The 20,360-nt window shown below is 41.2% G+C and overlaps 1 protein-coding gene across 9 annotated transcripts in view; it reads left to right on the top strand.

Moving 5' to 3' along the window:
* Window positions 1-20,360, top strand: part of Rin2 (Ras and Rab interactor 2) — a 221,136-nt gene that overhangs the window by 170,283 nt on the left and 30,493 nt on the right. For all 9 annotated transcript variants that reach the window (XM_076851472.2, XM_076851470.2, XM_076851471.2 and 6 more), the window contains 4 exons: window positions 4,854-5,046; window positions 8,229-8,340; window positions 11,803-11,875; window positions 17,139-17,230. In XM_076851472.2, the coding sequence (XP_076707587.2) occupies window positions 4,854-5,046; window positions 8,229-8,340; window positions 11,803-11,875; window positions 17,139-17,230 (470 nt within the window). The remainder of the gene's footprint in view (window positions 1-4,853; window positions 5,047-8,228; window positions 8,341-11,802; window positions 11,876-17,138; window positions 17,231-20,360) is intronic.

Genomic DNA, 20,360 nt, shown 5'->3' with positions numbered 1-20,360 from the left:
TAAAAAAATATGGTGTCATGAAAGATCAAGTCCATGCATTCAATGTAGTAATCAGATTTTTATCTTCTTTAGTCTATAGTAATTTTACAGTCTTTAAAAAAACATATTTTATGGCATCTGCCTTTTTGCAGGGACAGTGCCGGGGATCAGAGCCTTGCACTTGCTAGACAAGTTTTCTACCACTGACGTACACTCCTAGCCAAACATCTGACATTTCTGAAGTTATTCATTTTGCAGAAAGTCCCCCAAGATGGATTTGTCTCATTGTTTCCTCCTGTATAGAATCAGGTTTAACAAATTTATAGGCAGAAAGAACTACCTGGTTGTTCTCAGAGCCTCACATTGTAGGTGTGTGATGTCAGGGTCTCTCCTCTTGGAGGGGTTAACATTGATCATTTGGTTAAGATGGTGTCCTCTGGGTTTCTCCACTGTCATATTACCTTCTCTCTTCATCAGTAATTTAGTGATCTGTGGAGTGATATTTTAAAACCGTGAATATCCTGTTTCCTAACAATCTTTGACTTCTTGGTTTTCGCGTCCATGCACAATTCTTGCTTTCATCAATTACTACCTGCAGGTGGAGTTATTATCAATTACTATTTTCAGAAAGTCAAGGCTCAGACAGGAACCTGAACAAGGTTTTCCCTGCCTGACTGAACTAGGAGAGGGATACCCTGCTTCTAGCCCTGAGGCTGGCACTCTGGCCATTCCCCTGTGACAATGTCATTATTAGAACCTCCTGGATTATATCACACAGTGGCTTACCTTATATAAATCACAAATTCTTTGCCTTTCCTCTTATTTGCATGTAGACATCTGCCTTGAAAATTATTAATTCCTATTCATTTCAGCAGGTTCTGTCATAGGTAGGGTTCTTCAGAGCCAGAAACTGATACAGGGATTATTGTGCAAGTGATTTCTATTTTTTTTTAAACAGAGAGAGAGAATTTTTAATATTTATTTTTTAGTTTTTGGCGGACAAAACACTGTATGTGGTGCTGAGAATAGAACCAGGACCTCACGCATGCCAGGCGAGCGCGCTACTGCTTGAGCCACATCACCAGCCCCTGTGCAAGTGATTTCTAGAGGAAGGCTGTCAGGAGCAGTCTATGAAGGAGTGAGTAACACGGAATGAGACAGAGGAAGAACAAGGCAAAGATGTGGGCTCAGCCCTCACAGGGAGTGTGGAGAGCACCCTAAAAGTTATGGGTGCTTAACTTCTTGAGATAAGAAACCTACTGGATCATAGCCACAATTAATATGCCATCAGCAGGGTGTGTAACCCAGGCATTTCCAGAAGTGAGGCTCTTGTGAGCTTTTAGTGGTTAATGCCCACAACATCCAGAGCATAGGCACCTGGCCTGGTAAAGGGGCTCAGACTGGGATGATGGAATCCATAATGCACTCCACATTTCATTAATTAATTCTTTTTTGAAGGTTGTCCCTGATAAAAAGCCACTTTGTCCTGTAGTAACATACTATAAATCTCAGATGGCTAGCCAAAATCAAGGAGTAGTCATTTGCAAGGACAAGATCTTAATTTGTGGTTGCTTCTTTAAGAGGCTCCATGTATCTTATCTACCATCTTCCTGTCTGGGGCTTGGCTTTTTAGGCTGAGGTCAATTATTAGAACAAAGGCTTTTAGCATCTTGAAACAAGAGAGGAGTCACAGGATATGCATCCCAAAGGAAGGAAGAAGTGTCAACCTATTTCCTCACCATACATACAAGTGGCACAAATTATTGTATTAGAGACTGTCATCTTTGGTCTTGGAAAAATATAGTCAACTGGAAACTAGAGGTGGCAGGAATGCAATTTTTTTTAATCTCCTAGGACTGGGGATCCATCCTGGGGCCTAGGCAAGCACTCTTCCACTAAGCTACACCCCAGTTGCAAAATATTTCTTGATTTGAGCTCCTAGAATTCCTTCATGGCATTCTTCCCATCCCCATTCCCCAGCCCCCTAACAAAACCAAACACCTAACTGGATCAGAGTTAACCTGCATCTTTTATGCTTGGCTTTCAAGCAAGTACTGCAGAAGGTAGGGTCCTCAGATTAATAACGTCAGTGTCACCCATAGATAGTTTGTTAGAAATCTGCTGTCTGGTCATGCCATACCTGGAAAATCAGAAACCCTGGGGTAGAACCCAGGAAACTGGGGCTCCACAAACCCAAGGGGATCTCTGCGCAGGCTCTCAAATTTGGCATGTGCTGATCCTAAGCAGTAGTTGTAAATTTAGATGTGCATTGGGGTCTCCTGGAGAGACTTCCACAAATTCTGATGTATGCTTCCCACCCCTCTGCCTTGTCCATTTGATCCAGGTGCAATTTGGCCATTGACTTTGTTTTTAAACTTTTCAGATGATTTTTCTGGGCAGCCAAGGTTAAGAATCACTGGTACAAAGTTAGCTTATGTGAAAGGAGTTTTAATACTAGCTTCCTTTGGAAGAGTTTGTTCTTTTAGCTGCAAACATTCACTTCATGATACCCAAAGGTACTGGAATGGCATTTGCAAAATGAAGAAAATGTACCCACCTGAAATTATCCTATCTGGAAACTTGTAGCAGAAGCAAAGGAAAACTTGCACATATTAGAGAGGATATAAAAGATATATCTTCTTTTTTGTTTTTCTTTGTTGAGGCAGGATCTCTCCGTGTACCCAAACTGAGCTCAATCTGCTGAACTCAAGCAATACTCTGCCTCAGCCTCTCAAATATCTGGGACTGCAGGGGATAGCCACCATGCTTGGCCTAACAGATCAATCTTAAATGGAAGCATGAGATTCTTTAGATCTGAAGAAAGTTGAAAGATGGTTTGAGGGTAGAATGAGGTCTCTGGCCAGCCTATGTGCTAACATTGTGGCTCATGTGATGGGGTCTACACACTCAAACATAATCAGCATACATTGGCTTTTTCTGTGTTCAGTCCCATGTCTTAGGAGCAAAGTTCCTATGGACAATATCACTCTTCCCATTTCCACTTTCCATTCGATTTCATCCTTCATCCTTCTCAGTCTTGGAGACTTTATCCAGGCCACACACTGCAGTTTCTTTGGGCTTAGATGTTTGAAGACTATGTTTCCCAAGCTGAGCTCACTCATCCATTAAGACATGAACGGTCAGATCTGATGTTCCTGCTGGCTGCCTCAGGGCCATGTTGACAGCCTGCCCCTTGAGAGCCAGGGAATTGTCAGTTCTGACTGTGGGAGAGAAGAGAAATACCAGTGCCAAGTAGCCTTGTACTAGGATTTCAGCCCTTTCCTTCTAAGTAGGGGCATAACTTTGAAGAAGATACTTAACTGGTCTGAGCCTCCTGATCCTCTTTTTAAAAAATCAGAATCAAGCCGGCACAGTGACGCACACCTGTAATCCCAGAGGTTCCGGAGACTGAGGCAGGAGGATCACGAGTTCAAAGCCAGCCTCAGCAATGTTGAGGTGCTAAGCAACTCAATGAGACCCTGTCTCTAAATTAAAAAATACAAAAATGGGGCTGGAGATGTGGCTCAGTGGTTGAGTGCCCCTGAGTTCAATCTCCAGTATCCCCCCAAAACAAACAAACAAACCAGAATCATAGTACCTATGGTTCAGGGCTATTATGAAGAACAAATGGGAGACTGTAAAGAGCCTCGCATATAGTACCATGTGGAAACCAACAGTCCTGTGTTCTAATCCTACTTGTTACCCACAAAGTTGGATCAACACCAAAACCTTCTTTTCAATTTTTAGCTCTGCCGTTGTTTGGCTATTGATAACCCTGGACAGCTCAATGACTTCTTGGGCCTTGAACTTCTTACTTATAAAACAGGAATTAAGTGGTCCCTGACAGAATAGGTATCTAAGGAGGTCAATATGAGTTATTAATTGATATGATTCACATACTCTAACACTCACCTTTTTCAGTTAGTTGTGTGATTCATCCAGGGTTTTCCGTATATTCACAAAGTTGTACAACTATCACTGCTGCTTAATATCAGTACATTTCCATTGCTCCAAAAGAAACCTGGTACTAATTTGCAATCATTCTCCATTTTCCTTTTCCTCCATTTCATGGTGACCACTAATCCACTGTCTGAGGATTTACCTATTCTGAACTTTTCGTGTAAATGGGATCATACATGACATGGCCTGTGTGTCTGGCTTCTTTCACTTAGCAAAATATCTTCAAGGTTTATCTATGTGTTGTTAATTCACTCTTTTTATGACTGAATAATATTCCATTGTGAGGCTAGGCTACATTTGTTGATCCATCAATCAATTAATAGGCATTTGGGTTGTTTCCATTTGTTGGCTTTTATGAGTAATGTCAATATATTTTTATGAATAACAGAGCACCATGCCGCTATGGGGTTCTACTACAAATAGGGGTAGTAAAAATGCTTAGATTTGGAAGAAAAAGCAAAATCCAATCATTCGGTTCCAAAATGAACATACATATGTGTATTTTGCCTTTAAAGTGGGGCCATATTTGTGCTTATGATGAATGCTCTTGAACATCAAGACCCTGTGGATACTATATGTAGAATTTAGTATTTAGAGTTCTGTCCTCAAAGGAAGAAATTGTTTATACCAGATGAAACCTGAACTAAACAGTATTTAGAATACATAGAGCCTTTTGAAAATGGGATTAGAAGAAGAAGGTTGGATCTCTTGACTACAAAGTACTCTCTATTATAAAGTAAAATAAAAGACCTATCTGCCTGCAAAGCTTTCAGTCTTGAGTAGAAGACAATAAGGTGGTGACCCAATATGGTGCATGTGCTCTGATAGGTCTGCCCTATGAGCTTATAGGAATGGTCTCTTTGTTAGGGACATTAGAAGCAGCCATTTGACCCTGGCCCTTCTCTTTCTCCCAGCATGGTAAGACACAAGGATGGTGGCTATTTTGAAGAAAAGGATGTGAAGACCTGTCCCCGGGACTCTGGCTATGACAGTCTCTCCAACAGGCTCAGCATCTTGGACCGGCTTCTCCACACCCACCCCATATGGCTGCAGCTGGGTCTAAGTGAGGAAGAAGCAGCAGAAATCCTGCAGTCCCAGCCTCCAGGGGTAAGACCAGAATCTTTGGAGACAGGTTGAAGCAGCCAGGGTTTCTGCTGCCTTAAAGACAAATACTTGGAATTAGTTTGGGAAAGTTCTTGTTAGCTGGTAGGGAGCATGTTTCCTGGGATGAGTCTCAGCTGAAATGCAGGGAAATTTTGGAAACTATAGAGGCAGCTCCCAGGAAAAAAGCCTTTCACAGTTTTTTCTTTCTGACTTTGTCTGCTCTGTTACCAGGGAGGTACAAGGTTCAATAGGGTCCAAGGTCATCTGCATAATGAAGAAGAGTGCCGGCCAGAGGCCATACACCTCATTTTTGAGTCTATAGAGAGGATGAGCCCGATTCTGGGGTCCTCAGTTGGCCCTGCAGCCCTCCTTTCATTCTGAACCTGGGAACCCTTTAGGGCTCAGCCATCCTACTTGGGAACGAGCTTTCTATAATTCTATGTCCATGAACATGACTGCTCTGGCTACTGATGAGATTCTCTTTTTCTTCATCTTTCTCAGAGGCTTTTCATATGAATCCAAATTTGATTTAGTTTCTTCAAGTACTGTCTATCCAAGACCATTATGTCATCAGGGCCACTCCATAACTCCATAGAAATTCCTCAAAATATGTTATTCAATAATTTATATATTCTGTTTTGTCTGATATGGTAGCCTCTTATCCCATGTGACTACTTAGACTCTCATAAATTAAAATAAATAAAATTAGGAATTTTGTCCCTCAGGTACACTAGCCACATTTCCAGTGTCCATGACCCATAGATGACTGCCATATTGGATGGCACAGAAGAGAGAACATGCCCATCATTGCAAAAACATTCCATTGTGCAGTGTCTACTTCCAAAAAAAAAAAGAAAGATAAAGATAACACATCACAGACTTAAAATACATGAAAATAGATAAAACTAAGAAATAGGTGGGAGACAAGATGAGCATTCCTTCAGTAGCTGGCTGAGAAATGACATAACACTAGGGCACAAAACTGAACTTTTAAGTTTCCTTATAGCCAGAACCTGTCTGTCATTACTTTTTCATTTATAAGAACAGACAGAAACAAACATTGTTGAAACCTCTTTTGGAACATGCTCATGGTAATGAAGCATACAGTGTTTGATCATCCTTGTGAAGAATTCCTTGGCCAGCACATCAGGTTATTGCCACCAGTTTGGGTCTGTATGATCAGGAACCCCCTTCTGTAAGGCCCTGCTTTTTGCCAGTTGAGTTATCTGCTCTTGCATTTCTGCCAAAAATACTGAAGCAAGACATGGCCATGTTGCCAGGCAACAGTTCCCTCCCTGCCCAGCTCCCCACCTATGGTAGGGCATGTGTATTCCTGCTGAGACCTGCGTGCAGAACAAGCTGGGCAGAATGTTCTCTCCATTCACCTACCTGATCCCTGGACAGGGCTTTCTTGGTGAGACAGAGCAGGCTGAGGACAGTGAGGATGAAGTCAGACCAGCAACGGGAGCGATGCTTCCCCTCCAACAGTTGCCTCTCAGGGGTGCTTAGGCCCCTTACCTATCAGGATACTATTTTTGAAGCATCTGTTTCAATTTTGGGGTGGCCCAGAGATATTGAGTCTCCAGATAAATGAACTGGATGGATTCCACAGATGCTTCCCTATGGATACTAGGAAAAAAGAGAGCTGAAAGGTCTTCCTGGGTCACTCCTCACCAAATACCCAATTCCCATATTCACTCCCTCCCCAGTAAAGTATCTCAGGAGCTATTAACTTAATGTAATGAGAGTAAAGATTAGATGAGGAAAATGAAGGCTAGACAAAGATACAGGAGTGAAGACTCAGATGTCCAAATCCAGAAAATAGAAGTAGCTAAAGAAATACAACAGGAGAAGGTTCATATACTACGGAAGGGAGCCAGGACCTAGCCAATGCTACCACACAGCACACTCTAGAAAGCAGCACTTGGTTGGTAGGCCAGGCAGATGATGCCTACTGGAGTTATGCAGTACACAGCCTGCACAGTAAGTAGTATGTGGAGTATTTGCCTCTGCAGTGACATGCCAGAATGGTGTTCTGAGGTCAACACTGGGAGTTGGGTTAGTTTAAAGTACAATATTGGGACGTAGAAGGAACTGTTCAAAAGTGAACTTAGGAGTAAGTGGTTAGCCTTGATTTTAACCAGGGTGAACCTCAGAGCATGCCCACCTCCCTTCCAATGGAGCAGCCATTTTTTGTCTCTGGAGGATTATTGTTATCTTGTCTGTTAGCTCTGACATACACACACACACACACACACACACACACACACACACACACATATTCTATATATAACTATTATTATGTAATTATACATATGTAATATAGTATCTATTTATTTATTTATGCTGTGGATTGAACCCAGGGGTGCTTAACCATTGAGCCACATCCTCAGCCCTTTTTTATTTTTCATTTAGAGAAAGGGTCTCACTAAGTTGCTTAGGGCCTTGCTAAATTTCTGAGACTGGCTTTGAATTTGTAATCCTCTGCCTCAGCCTCCTGAGCCACTGGGATTACAGGTGTGTGCTACCACACCTTATGCCCTAAAATCTTATTTTTTCAAAAAAATCTAGAAATTCATATTTTTAAACATATATTTTTAGTTTTCTATGGACTTTATTTTATTTATTTATATGTGGTGCTGAGAATCAAACCCAGTGCCTCACACATGCTAGGCAAGCGCTCTGCCACTGAGCCATAACCCCAGCCCCTAGAAATTCATATTTTAATGTAAAAAACAAACAAACAAAAAACCTGCTTTTTCTCTGCTGGCAACAAATTCAAATTCCTATTTTGAATACACCATGAGCTAAGTGAGTCAATAAACCCCCAATTCACCACCTATGGTTTAACCGTGTTACCTGTGATTAGAATTTATAGAGAATATGTAACCATAGCAGTGAAACAGTCACCACATTTAAAATGCTTATGCTGACTGAAGGAGTTCTTAGCTTCCTGGAAAAGTTTGGTTCAAAGGAAAAATAAAATTCTTTTGAAGCCAATTATCAAAAAAAGGAATCTTCAGCATGCTCCATGAGCACCCCTTTCTTTGGGGTGTCCTGTGGTAGCCATGTAGTACAACTGGGAAAGGGGTTCTATTCCTGGAGTTGGTTGTCTTAAAAATCATATGCCCAGGTTCCAGTCTTCTAGATGTTTCCTAAACTTGAATTTCTCCTCCCTCTACTAGATCTTTCTGGTTCGTAAATCCACCAAAATGCAAAAGAAAGTCCTCTCCCTTCGCCTGCCCTGTGAATTTGGAGCCCCACTCAAGGAGTTTGCCATAAAGGAAAGCACATACAGTAAGTGGTTATTGGATGGTGAGGTCTGGGTTGACATGAGGGCCTTAGGTCTCCTGAAAGGGGCCTGGGCTTTCAGACAGACAGACATGGGTCTGAGTCCTGACTTTGATGACAAGGCAGGTAACCTATCTTAGGAGCCTCGGTTTTCTCATCTGTACTAGGGGAAATGATTGTTAACAAGCCTCTGTGTTTATAGTGCACTGTCTGCTGCTTGGCATATGTCTGGGGCTTAATAGAGGCTGGCTTCCTTGCCCTCGTCCTAGTTAAGTGGAGCATGGACTTGGTTTCAGGTTTGCTATGATGAAGCCGCAGAAAAGACTGCAGCAACAGAGACCTTTATAGGATCTAACACCAGAACATGTATTTGCACATCCTTATGAGTAACTAATCCGTGAGCAGACAGTCCCTCCAGGCAATCACCAATCTTCTGTAAAATGTAGCTACTCAGAGGCAGAATCTATCCCTCTGAATAACTAACTGACTGAAGTTTTGAAGGGAGAGTGATGTTCAATAGTGTTAGTTTTCTTTCAGCTGTTTCATGATTATTGTCTACTTTTTGGTCACTGGAAATGTGAAGTGTGGACAGGGGGCCAAGTTTTAAATAAAAAAGGGAACACGCAGTTCTGATGTACTGCCAGCCTCCAAGAAAGGATCTGAAGATGGATCTGCACACCAAAGGGGATGGAGGCTTTATTGCAATTCTTGAGTTAGCAAACTGAGGGGTGAAGCCCACGAGTAGTGTTTAGAAGCAGTTTGAGATCAGAATTCTCACCTGCTTCTCTATTTCCACCTAACCATACTGCAGTTCCTGAATTTGAAGAAATTAGAGGTACAAAGGTCAAGCCAAGGGCAAAAATAAGATTATCCTTAGCCTGGAGTTCAGAGCCTCCCTGAGCCAGATGAACTATAACTGAATCCATGGAGGAGGTAAAACCTGCCAGTTTCTATCATCTGCTTCTGGTTCATTTGAAAATCCAGAACTCACAAGGTCAAAGATGCCAGTAAAACACTTCTTCCTGAGCAGTAAGAACCAGGAGAATGATGTAAATGCATTAGGAGGTAATTGGAGGATATAATTCAAACACGTTGTTTTAAAGATAACAAGTTTATATGAAGCAAATTATTGGTCTTTGTTAAGTGATAACGTGATTCTGAATTGTTTTTTAAAACTTTGCTGGCCACACAACAAGAGATATCTCCTGCCCCCACCACTTATGTGTGGGACTAGGCTTTGAATGTAAAGTTATTCTACCTCTGAGCTACATCCCTATCCCTTTGTATTTTTAGACAGGGTCTCACTAAGTCACTAAGGCTGGCCTTGAAGTTGCAATCCTCTTGCCTCAACCTCTCGAGTTGCTGGGATTATAAGCCTGCATCACCATGTCCAGCTAGCAACAGATCTTCCTAGTTATTAAATTCTTTCTAATATCCAATGTTCAGTGTGATGAATTGGCCTGAAAGCCACTTCCTTTATCTTCTAGAAGCACAGTCAGTGTTTGTCAAAGCTTCCTTAGTGTTCATCAAGGTCCCTGTGGCCAGAGGATTTCCCTCCTTAGTATAGCAAAACCCCTATTACTTCCCTAGCTCTCTCCAAGGGACTTCAAGTGATTGAAAGAACTAGTTTGGACAAAGCATTAAAATGGTCATAAGTAATACCCACAGGCCTGGCTCCTACCCTAATGGCACCTTCCCAGACAGGCCGTCTTCTCTATTCATTGGGGTGGAAAAGAGCTTGCTCTAGAAATGCATAAATATTGCTGGGGTGTAATTCAGTGATAGTTACATTCATGAGGCCCAAGTTCCTATCCTCAGTACCCCAAAATAAATAGATTATAGATAGATAGATAATTTTGTCATTATTTTTGGATTATATGATTTAATGAGCCATATATTTTTATGTGATTTCATAATACACACCACCTCATATTTGTGTATAGTGCTTTCACATAAATTATTTCACTTTTTAAAAATTCAGTTCCCATTATGACCCTTTAGAATACAAGGAAAATGTTATTATTGTCCAAAATACTACTATGAGAAAACCGAGGCTCAGAAATATTTATCTATCCAAAACAGGTTTCGTGCTCCTGAACTCAAGAGATTACGGTACACATGTGGGTTTGTTGTTTGTGTATATGTGTATGTCTGCCTGTGACAGTATATGTGTAGAGGTATGGATGTTTTGGGGGGATACTTCAGAAATATCAAATAAGGCCAGGCACAGTGGTTGTGTACCTGTAATTCCAGCAGCTGGGGAGGCTGAGGTAGGAGGATCACAAGTTCAAAGCCAGTCTCAGCAAAAGTGAGGTGCTAAGCAACTCAGTGAGACCCTGTCTCTAAATAAAATACAAAATAGAGCTAAGGATGTGGATCAGTGGTCGAGTGCCCCTGAGTTCAATCTTTGGTACCCTCCCCCTCCAAAAAAGAAAGAGAAGAAATACCAAATAAGCAAAATAAACAAAATAAGCAGGTGAATAATGGTTTAGAGCATTAAAAAAGGAAATACCCAGCATCTCAGGAGGCTAAGGCAGGAAGATCACTATTTCAAAGTCAGCCTCAGCAATCTAGTGAGGCCCTAACCAACTCAGCAAGACCCTGTCTCTAAATAAAATACAAAAAAGACTGGGATATGGCTTAGTGGTTAAGTGCCCCTGTGTTTAATCCCTGGTATCAAAAAACAGTAAAGGAAATAAAGCATACCTGATTGAGTACATCTTTGTAACACTGAGGATTTGGGGGGATGCTTTTGGAGGGAGGACAGTATGAGTAGAATCTCTGCAGAGGTGGTGTGAGGGGTGGTTGATAACCACATAAGTATTCCAAGTCACACTACTCACTGCCAAACCATTTGGAAGAGGGAAAAAAAATGGTGCAACTTCTTGCCAGAATGCATTTTCCATTCAGAAACTTGTACAAGGGGACCAGGTGAGAGGACATGGCTTTAGAATCTTTCATACTGAACTTCCCCAAAAGTTCATTTCTGGGAGATGTGAAAGATCAGGTCCCCATTCCTTTCTTTACCATGTGACTTAACCAGAAGTACCCTGGTTTGGCAGAAAGGAGTGTAGCCCAGGAGGTCCATGTTTACAGGGATGAAGGGTCAAGGGTAGGGTGAGTTGTGCCCCAGTGCTGTCAAGTGCAAACTGGTCCCTGCCCCATCCTACCTTGTGCTCTTGACTTTAAGGGGAAAGAAACATAGTTGTGCAATTCAAGTCTGTCTAGTCTGTTTACCAAGCCTTGGAGCATGTGCTTGGCGTGAGTCAAGGGCTGAAGCTCTGGGCCACCCGACTGTTTACTGGCCTGAGCCTGCCTGTCACACATCCTCCTTGCAGCTGGTTCTGATAAGCCACACAGTAGTTTGAGAGGACCAAGATTGTCCTGCACATGCTGCATTAGAAGGCCTTTCCTTTCCCAAATGCACTCAGGGAAACTCAGCCTATTTCTGAAATCTCTCTTTTCCAGCCTTTTCCCTGGAAGGCTCAGGAATCAGTTTTGCGGATTTATTCCGGCTCATTGCTTTCTACTGCATCAGCAGGTAAGGCCTCTTCATTTCTTATGACTTTGAAGACCTGCTTGGTGTGTGCAAAGTTATCAACTGATTCAAGCTAGGAAGAGGGATCTGGGAGGCTGGTCACCTACTAGATGTCAGAGGAAGGACTGACTACTTAAATCAAATGTTCACCAAGTCCATGTACCAGGCTCATGATGGAAACAACTACCTGGCCCCTCCAGGTGTCAGGCCACATTAATAGGGTTATTTCTTCAAGGTACTCCTGTTAGCATGACTTATCAAGCAGGAAATATACATGCACACATACACATGCATGTGTTCATGTGCACATGTACACACAAGAGTACACACACATACACTCAAGAAAAAGAACCCATATGCAAACCTTAACATTTAAAAGTCCTTAATAATGTTTTTTGGAAACTCTCCAGGGCATGGAGTTCATTCTACAACTGTGAGTTCTTTAAACCAGTCCATAAATATTGCACAATTGTTCCTTAGCCAGCTGGGTGCTCGTGTCCTTTTCAACCAAAGTGACTGTTTTAATCTCCATGAAATTAAGCCCGAAATCAAAAGGGGTTGAGTTGTAGAAGCCTATCTATTATTTTTATTTTTAATACTATTTTCCTTCTAGCAGTAACAGCTTTTCAAGTCAAGTGAACTCTCGGAGATAAAGAAATGGAATTCTTGTTATGTGTGGAGATTGGCATTGCCTCCTCTTATGGGGCAGGGCTCAGTTTGGTTTCTGTGGCTGGCTTTTCTGTTTGCTCATTGCAGCTGATACAGTAGAGACAGGGCAATCCATTGCCATAGTTGGTCTCAAACATCACTCCTCACAGTTATCACACACTGAGGCCGAGGACTTCATTTAGGTTAATTTTGTTGTTGTTGTTTGGGTTTTGTTTGGATTTAGGAATAAGGTTATTCCTCAAAGACTGAGTTAGATGTACATCCTGCCTGTTGACTAGACCCTGCCAGAGGACAGGCACTAAACTCTCCAGGTTACTAGAGCTACATAATGCATGGCCTGAGGAAGAGGAGGCATTTCCAGAGGGAGAATTCAGAGCTGCCTACTAGCAAAAAGAAAATAAGAGCCTTCCCCAGGATCGGACCACTGCCCTGTGTGTCCCATCCAAGGGAATGTCACCTGCCATTGTTGGACTACAATCCCATGGGCTGTATAAAGAAATTTGCTACCCAAAGAGAGAAGACTGGTGCTGAAGAACATCCCCCCAGCACTCCCCAGCCTCCTGCTTCCCTGGCCTTCCCCACCCCCATTCCTAGAGAACCACACCATTTCTGATCTAAATCTAACCAGGTCAGAGGAGAATATTTCATTGTGAATATGTCAGCTAGAGGTGAAGATGGCTGACGTTTATCTTCAAAGTTTGTGTGTTGGTAATTGTTGTTCAGAAAGAGGCTTACACTCACAAAAACTATAGTTGGCAGCACCCCAAAAAAGATACCATCTCTCCCCTCTGCATTCATAACAGACTGGAGTACCTGCTGTCCAGGACTGTCTGATAATTAAAGGATACAAGGTGTATGAAAGCATTTTGTAAAATACAAAGCATATTTACAGAAAAATCCCATCATTGACATTTCAAAATTATTGGGGCCTGAGATTATTTTTTATTTTAAAAATTCAAAGGAAAAAAATGCAAAAGAGGTTGATTTTTTTGTTTCTCTTTTGATGCTACTCATCTGTGTTCTTGATAATCAGTAGTTCATGTGACCCAGTCTTACCAAATTTATTTTTTAAATATTTCAATTGGTTATTAGTCCACAAATAATACTCAGAGAATATGATTGGATTATCACACAGAATGTGTCCCATATGCACTGGACAAGAGATTCCATGGATCAGTAAGTTCAGGATTTGCCATATTGGGAAGGCCCAATGGAAAATATGATTGAAATACAAATGATGACTATGATTGACCACCAATGCCTGGTAGCTTGCTGTCACTTTGGCATAATTAGGGTGGTAATAGAGAATTGAACTTCAAACTCTCATGTGCACTAGAATCACTTAGGATTTTGTTAAAATGCAGAATGTGATTCAGGGGGTCTGAAGTGGTGCCTGAGATCCTGGTAACCAGACAACTCCTTAGTGATGAGGATGCTGTTCCTCACACTGCACTTTATCAAGGGGATAAAGGAAATATCTACCTGTGTTGGCACCATGCATACATTGTCTCTAATCTTCTCGACAACCCTCTAAATCAGGATTTTGAGACACTGAGGCTTAGAGTGAGGCATTTATTTGCCTATAATCATCGGATCAAAAATAGCAGCTATGGGATTTGAACCTCTATTTTCCCATTAAACTCTGCCAGATGCACAGACCTTGGGGACCCAACACTAATTCTCACTTCACCTCTATGAATTCTATGGGAGTGTGCCAAGGACCTCATCTATCTGTGTTGTTGTATGATCCTGAACCCATAGAATTCCTTCATGGTGTTGTTTGGGCCCACAGAAACAGAAGTGCTTGGAATAATGCAGTAGTAGTTACTTAATAATGTTAATCTCTTCCCCTTTAGAAATGCAACATATAGAACAAACATAAAATAATGAATTTAGACTGTGTGTGTCTTGAAACTTTTGGGTGAAACATTTATATTTCAGATGATGACTTTTTACACAAGATTTAGGATACTAGTAATGGTGCACACCCATAATCTCTGAAGCAGGAGGATAAACAAGTTCAAGGCCAGTCTGAGCAGTTTAGTGAGATCCTGTCTCAACAAAAATAACTAAAAATGTCTGGGGATGCAGCTCAGTAATAGAGCGCTTGCTGAGCATATGTAAGGCCCTGAGTTCAATCCTCAGTACCACGAAAAGGAAAAAGGATTGGGGTCCCTCTTTTTAATAAGGCATAGGCAAGAAAGAAGTGTGTGTGTGTGTTTGGGTGTGTGTGTGTGTGTGTGTGTGTGTGTGTGTGTGTGTATGTGTGTGTGTCTAGATGTTGGGATGCTCCTTGGCTGGCACAATGGGAGAGGACTCATGTAAAACATCTAATTTTCTAGCAGATGAAAGCCTACAACCATCCATTAACAAATGACAGGTGTGGCTTCCTGTCATATGTCATTAAGAAAAACCTAAACCAGTCAAGCAATGTTTTAAACTGCAGGTATTGCATTGAGCCACATAAACACTTGAAATAAATAAGCTGGTTTTGGTGTATGTGCCTTACCCTCAAAATTATCTGAAAAAAAGTCAATTTTCATTAAGTCAGTTCAGCCATATGAACACATATTTGCAGAATATTTTGATATTACAAATTTCTGGTTGCCAATCATCTTCATCTTGGATTATAATCAGGGTCACCACCCTGTCAAGTTAGGCAGTAGCTATTAGAGATGCTGCTGTCCCCTGCAGCTTCACCTCCTTCATCTCAAACAGATACAAATGGACAAGCATAAAAGGTGCGTGCTCATAACATTTAGAGGACAGATGAAGCAGGAAGTGATCTGAGTTGGATACCCTAGGAAAGAGCTCCCTCTTGATTTTATGTGAGCAGCATGGTAGAGATTTAGTGACACCATGAAGTGTCAAAACATCCCGGTTTTGTTCTTTCCACTGACTTTACAACTTTGTTATTCAGTGTCAACAGCTTTGAAGAATCCAAAATTATATCTAGTCATCCAGATTTAATCTGGTTCATTCTAGAATGTTGCCTAATCTTACTATAAACAACAGGGCATTTGGTATAGTTATCCTCTACAATACAAATTTTTAAGACTTTTTGTGATGACCAAATACAGGCAGAAGCTCCAAGTTCTGTCCTTCACTAATTGCACCCCAGTCACAGTGTCCTGTCTGCTTGCTGTTTTTTATATCGGTCCCTCTCCTACCCTAGGGCCTACCACCTGCTGCTGCCTCTGCTTGGAATATTCTTCCACTCAAGGTTTACTCTCTAGCTACACAGAGATCTTCAGTCAAACATCTTCTCATGAAGCATTGTCTAGCCATCTCTTACACTCAAAAATCTTTATTCCTCATTCATATGTAATGTTTATCTACAGCATATGCCTCTTCCATTATGTTCTCATAAATTCTGTATTTGTTCATTGTCTGTTGATATCACTGGAATGAAGCCCCATGCTGGCAGGGACTTATATGTTTTTTCTCAGCTCTGGAACGATGTTTGACATACCCTAGATGATCACAAACATTTGTTGAATGAATTGAATCTTTTATAAGGACCATTACCACTACCAAAAAATTAGCACCTTTTCAAGTAAATCACCACTCTCATTGACTATTCATTTTATTCATTTATTCATAAAACATTTTCTGTTTCAAGCAAGGTGATGTGCTGAGCCCCATGGGAAATTCACCAATGAACAGAGCATGGTCCTAAGTCTTGCATATGAAAATGAGAAGATGCCTTTATCCTTTCTGAGAAAGCAATTCATGATCCATGAATTTACTCCTGGTGACTTTATGCCCTGTCTGAGGCAAGATACTGCTGTGAGCTTAGTTCCATCCATTTGGGCCTGTTGCTCTGTGATGCCCGTGCTTGCCCATCTTTACATGGCACCACATTGCTTGGGCAGTTGCTGACATGAGGTGCCTTAGACTTGCCTTCAGTGCATGGTCCAGGGGGTCAACAGCATTCCTCACCAGGAAAGTTGGCAGAAATTCAGATTCTTCAGTTCTACCCAGACCTCTTAAACCAGAGGATGCAATATGACAAGACCCCAGAGATTCATGTGCACACTAAAATTAGAGAAGATCTGTCTTAAAATACAGGAGAAAGTTTTGTCTCCAGCATACAAAGGACAGTGTGTGGGCTTTACTGGAAAATTACACAAGTAAAACCGGTAGATATTTGCTGAGTATTGCCATATGTAAATTAATGGTCTAATAAATCCTGTCAGGGAGTTGGAACCTGATGTTCAGATAGGCATCTAGCAAATTAATACAGACTATCTAATAGGTATGATGAACCTACCAACACAGTCAGAAATTCTGAAAGTAACTCTACATGCCTTTAAGCTACCCAACAGGGAAATTTGATTCTCACTGTGGATGTTGAAACTATGTGGGCTTGTTTCTTGGTCTGTCCTGAATGTGATAATATAGACAAGGATTGTACATGTTGAGTCCTAACACCAGTTTAAAAAAAAAAAAAAAAAAAGTTCTGGTTGGATACAGTGTGGGTCTACTTAGGACATTTTAAACATTGGAGCCAAGACATCTCTAGGATTAAAGTGAATGCAAAAGATAGAAACCGGACATGTAATGACAAACATTCTTTCCTTTTCTAAAAAATCAGGGATGTTCTGCCATTCACCTTGAAGTTGCCTTATGCCATTTCAACAGCCAAGACCGAGGTTCAACTTGAAGAACTAGCCCAGCTGGGACTAAGTAAGTGTGTATCCCTGGTACAGGTCTATCTTAAAATGAGTCAATGGAACAGAGTCAGTGTGGAGCTGGTTAAGTCTGTGTTGTTATGTCAAACACTCCTGTGGTCAAGAAGAATCCCCATCTCCATGGCAAAACCCAGCCCTCAGGTCCATATGGCCTTGAATTCTTTTGAGTTTCTCTTTGGGATTTTTTTTCCATGTCATAAGTTCAGAGGGACCTGAGTTTGTCTATGTAACCCCCAAATTTCCCCTTTGGTCTCTGTCAATGGTTTAAACTACCCAGATGTCAGAATCCTAATGCACATAACATAAACAACTGTGATCCACCAGGGTCTTCCCTTTCTGTGGCATCTCTCTGGAGAAAGGCCATTGTTGACAGAAAGAGAAATCCAGGACCAGGATGGTGCATCTCATATGCCTGGTTTCATTTTGAGGGCCACATGGGCATGGACAATACTTCTGTGCTTTGAGGAATTTGACATGAAGCCATCCCAACTAACATCTTCTCACTTCCTCCCTTATTGTTCAATTCCTGTTCTACTGTTCTGTGTTACCTCCCTTCCCTGCCAAGGATCCTTGTCTGACAGCTGGGTACTTGCTTCCCACTTCTGTGTCTCTGCCAGTGTCCCCAAAAAACTCCAGTTCAATTGGGCAATGAGTGATAATGAATTGAGACATATAGCTCACCCGGTTTCTCTGTCTTATTGCTTTGGGGAATCAGTGTGAGTTTCACTTTTTCACCAAATTTTCCTCTTAGATGGAGAGGGGAAATTCTCTTAAGATTTTAGGACCACCATCTTTGGATAGATTAATAATCAGGCCACAATATTTGAATGGAAGTTTGGGATTTTGAAGCCCCAATACCAGAATTCCTAGAACAAATAAACTAGGAAATTTGACCCAGAAAATAAAAATATCTGTTCCTCCTTTGGCATATTTTTCTTTTAGTCTAAAGAACTTATTTTGAAGTGGGTGTCATTCCTGAGGGAGCTTCCCTAATTCAAAGAGAAGCCTGACAGTAGCTCTAAACTCCCTTCTGGAACTCAGTTTGCTTCAAAAGGATTACCATATGTTTCTGAGTCCTTTCTGGGTAATAAGACTGGGAAAAAGAATGGGGGTGGGGGCAGAACCATTTTTTAAGATCCTTCTTAAAAGCTGTGCCTTCTCTTGCAAATAAGTTCTGCATACCTTTGGAGGGAAATTGAAATACTTCCTGAAGTTAATAACATCAACTAGCTTATAGGCCTTTTTTTATTTTTATTTGCTTATCCTCGGTGCTGGGGATTAAACTGAGAGCCTTGTGCATGCTAGGCAAGTACTGTACCCCTGAGCTATACCCCAAGTCCTAATTGTAGGCCTCTTGAAAGTATGCACTGGTTCTCATTTTTCTCTGGTGACCACAATCCCCATAGCTCTCTCTGGTATGGTCAGCAAGCAGTATATGCTTAGTTGCTGGACTGAAGTGTCGAGAGCAATGTCTGAGGTGTGGTACAAAGATAAAAACAAATATAGCTTCTTCCAGTGGCTGCTAACCAGATACGAATGAGATCTAATAAATGTATGTATATTCAACTTATGATTCTTACTGTGGCCCTGATCCATTTGGGGTGGAAATAGCACATTTTAAAATTCTGCATCTCAGCCGGGCATGATGGTGCATGCCTGTAATCCCAATGGCTCCAGAGGGTGAAACAGGAGTATTGCGAGTTCAAAGCTAGCCTCAGCAAAAGCACGGTGCTAAACAACTTAGTGAGGCTCTATTGCTAAATAAAATACAAAATAGGGCTGGGGATATAGCTCAGTGGTCAAGTGCCCCTGAGTTCAATCCCCAGTACACACACACACACACACACACACACACACACAGAGAGATTCTGCATCTCACTTATTCATTCATCCAACAAACATTTCTCAAGGGTTTGCTATGTGGCAGATAACCATGTCCTACACCAAGTTTTGACAATTAATAAAATCTCTCCTCCCCTTATTAATGCAGTTCATAGTCTACATGGGAAATATACATATATGTGAACCACATGTTCTAAGCTATATAAGGTCTTACATAGTCTTACAACTGTGACAGAGGAATCTAAACAGTATCCAAAGGACCTGGGAGTTGGAGTTTTTAGTTCCTCCAAAACTTGCTGTGTTGGCCAACAGAAATATCAGGCAAGTTCACATATAATTTACAATTTCTAATAGCCACATTAAAAAACATCTTAATGTTAACAATTTTTTTATTTAATATATCCAAAATATTATCATTTCAACATGTAACCACTATTTAAAAAAAAAAAAGTATTCATGAGCTAGGCACAGTGGCCCACATCTATAATCCCAGCAATTTGGGAGGCTGAAGCAGAAGGATTGCAAGGTCAAGGCCAGCCTCATCAATTTTGCAAAGCCCTAAGCAATGTAGTAAGACTCTGTCTTTAAAAAAAAAAAAAAACAGATTAACAAGAGGCGGGGATGTAGCTCAATGGTAAAGCATCCTTGAGTTCAATCCCCAGTACAAAAAAAGAAAACAAAAATTAATCATAGATTTTTGCATTCTATTTTTTTCATACAAGGTGTCTGAAATCCAGTGTTTATTGTACACTCATAGCACATCTCAATTCAGAAATACGTAATCTCTGTTTAGATTTCATTAAATTTACAGTTGAAAAAGTAGATCCATGAACCTAAGTTCCTAACATGCTGAAACATTTTCCTGAATTGAGCATGTTTTAAATTTTACTTTGAATTTTATCTTAAGTTCCTTAGTTGCACCAACCATCTTTCAGGTGCTCAGGAGCCACTTGTGATTCTCGGCTTTTGTGTTGGATGGCACAGAAAGAGAGGAAGGGAAGGAAGAATGTAAGAAAGGCCCCACAAAATGGTTGACACAAATACTAACATCATGCATGTCACCACAGACAAGACAGGACCTGGGCTCCCAATGTAAACTTTTCTCCAACCCCTCCTACCCCACTGCTTGCAAGGCTAGCCATTCTGGGCCCATAAGAAAGAAATGCAGGTAAAGCAAACCCAGCAAGAGAGAAAGAATATAACCTATTCCAAGTGGAAATTATAACAGATACATTTATCATCATCATCACCTCCCCCTAAATGCATGGAAAACTGGGTCCCTT

The sequence above is a fragment of the Callospermophilus lateralis genome, chromosome 3 (assembly GCF_048772815.1).
Source record: "Callospermophilus lateralis isolate mCalLat2 chromosome 3, mCalLat2.hap1, whole genome shotgun sequence".
Lineage (NCBI taxonomy): Eukaryota > Metazoa > Chordata > Mammalia > Rodentia > Sciuridae > Callospermophilus > Callospermophilus lateralis.
Note: the sequence above shows the minus strand (reverse complement) of the source record. Positions and strands in the feature narration are given on the sequence as shown.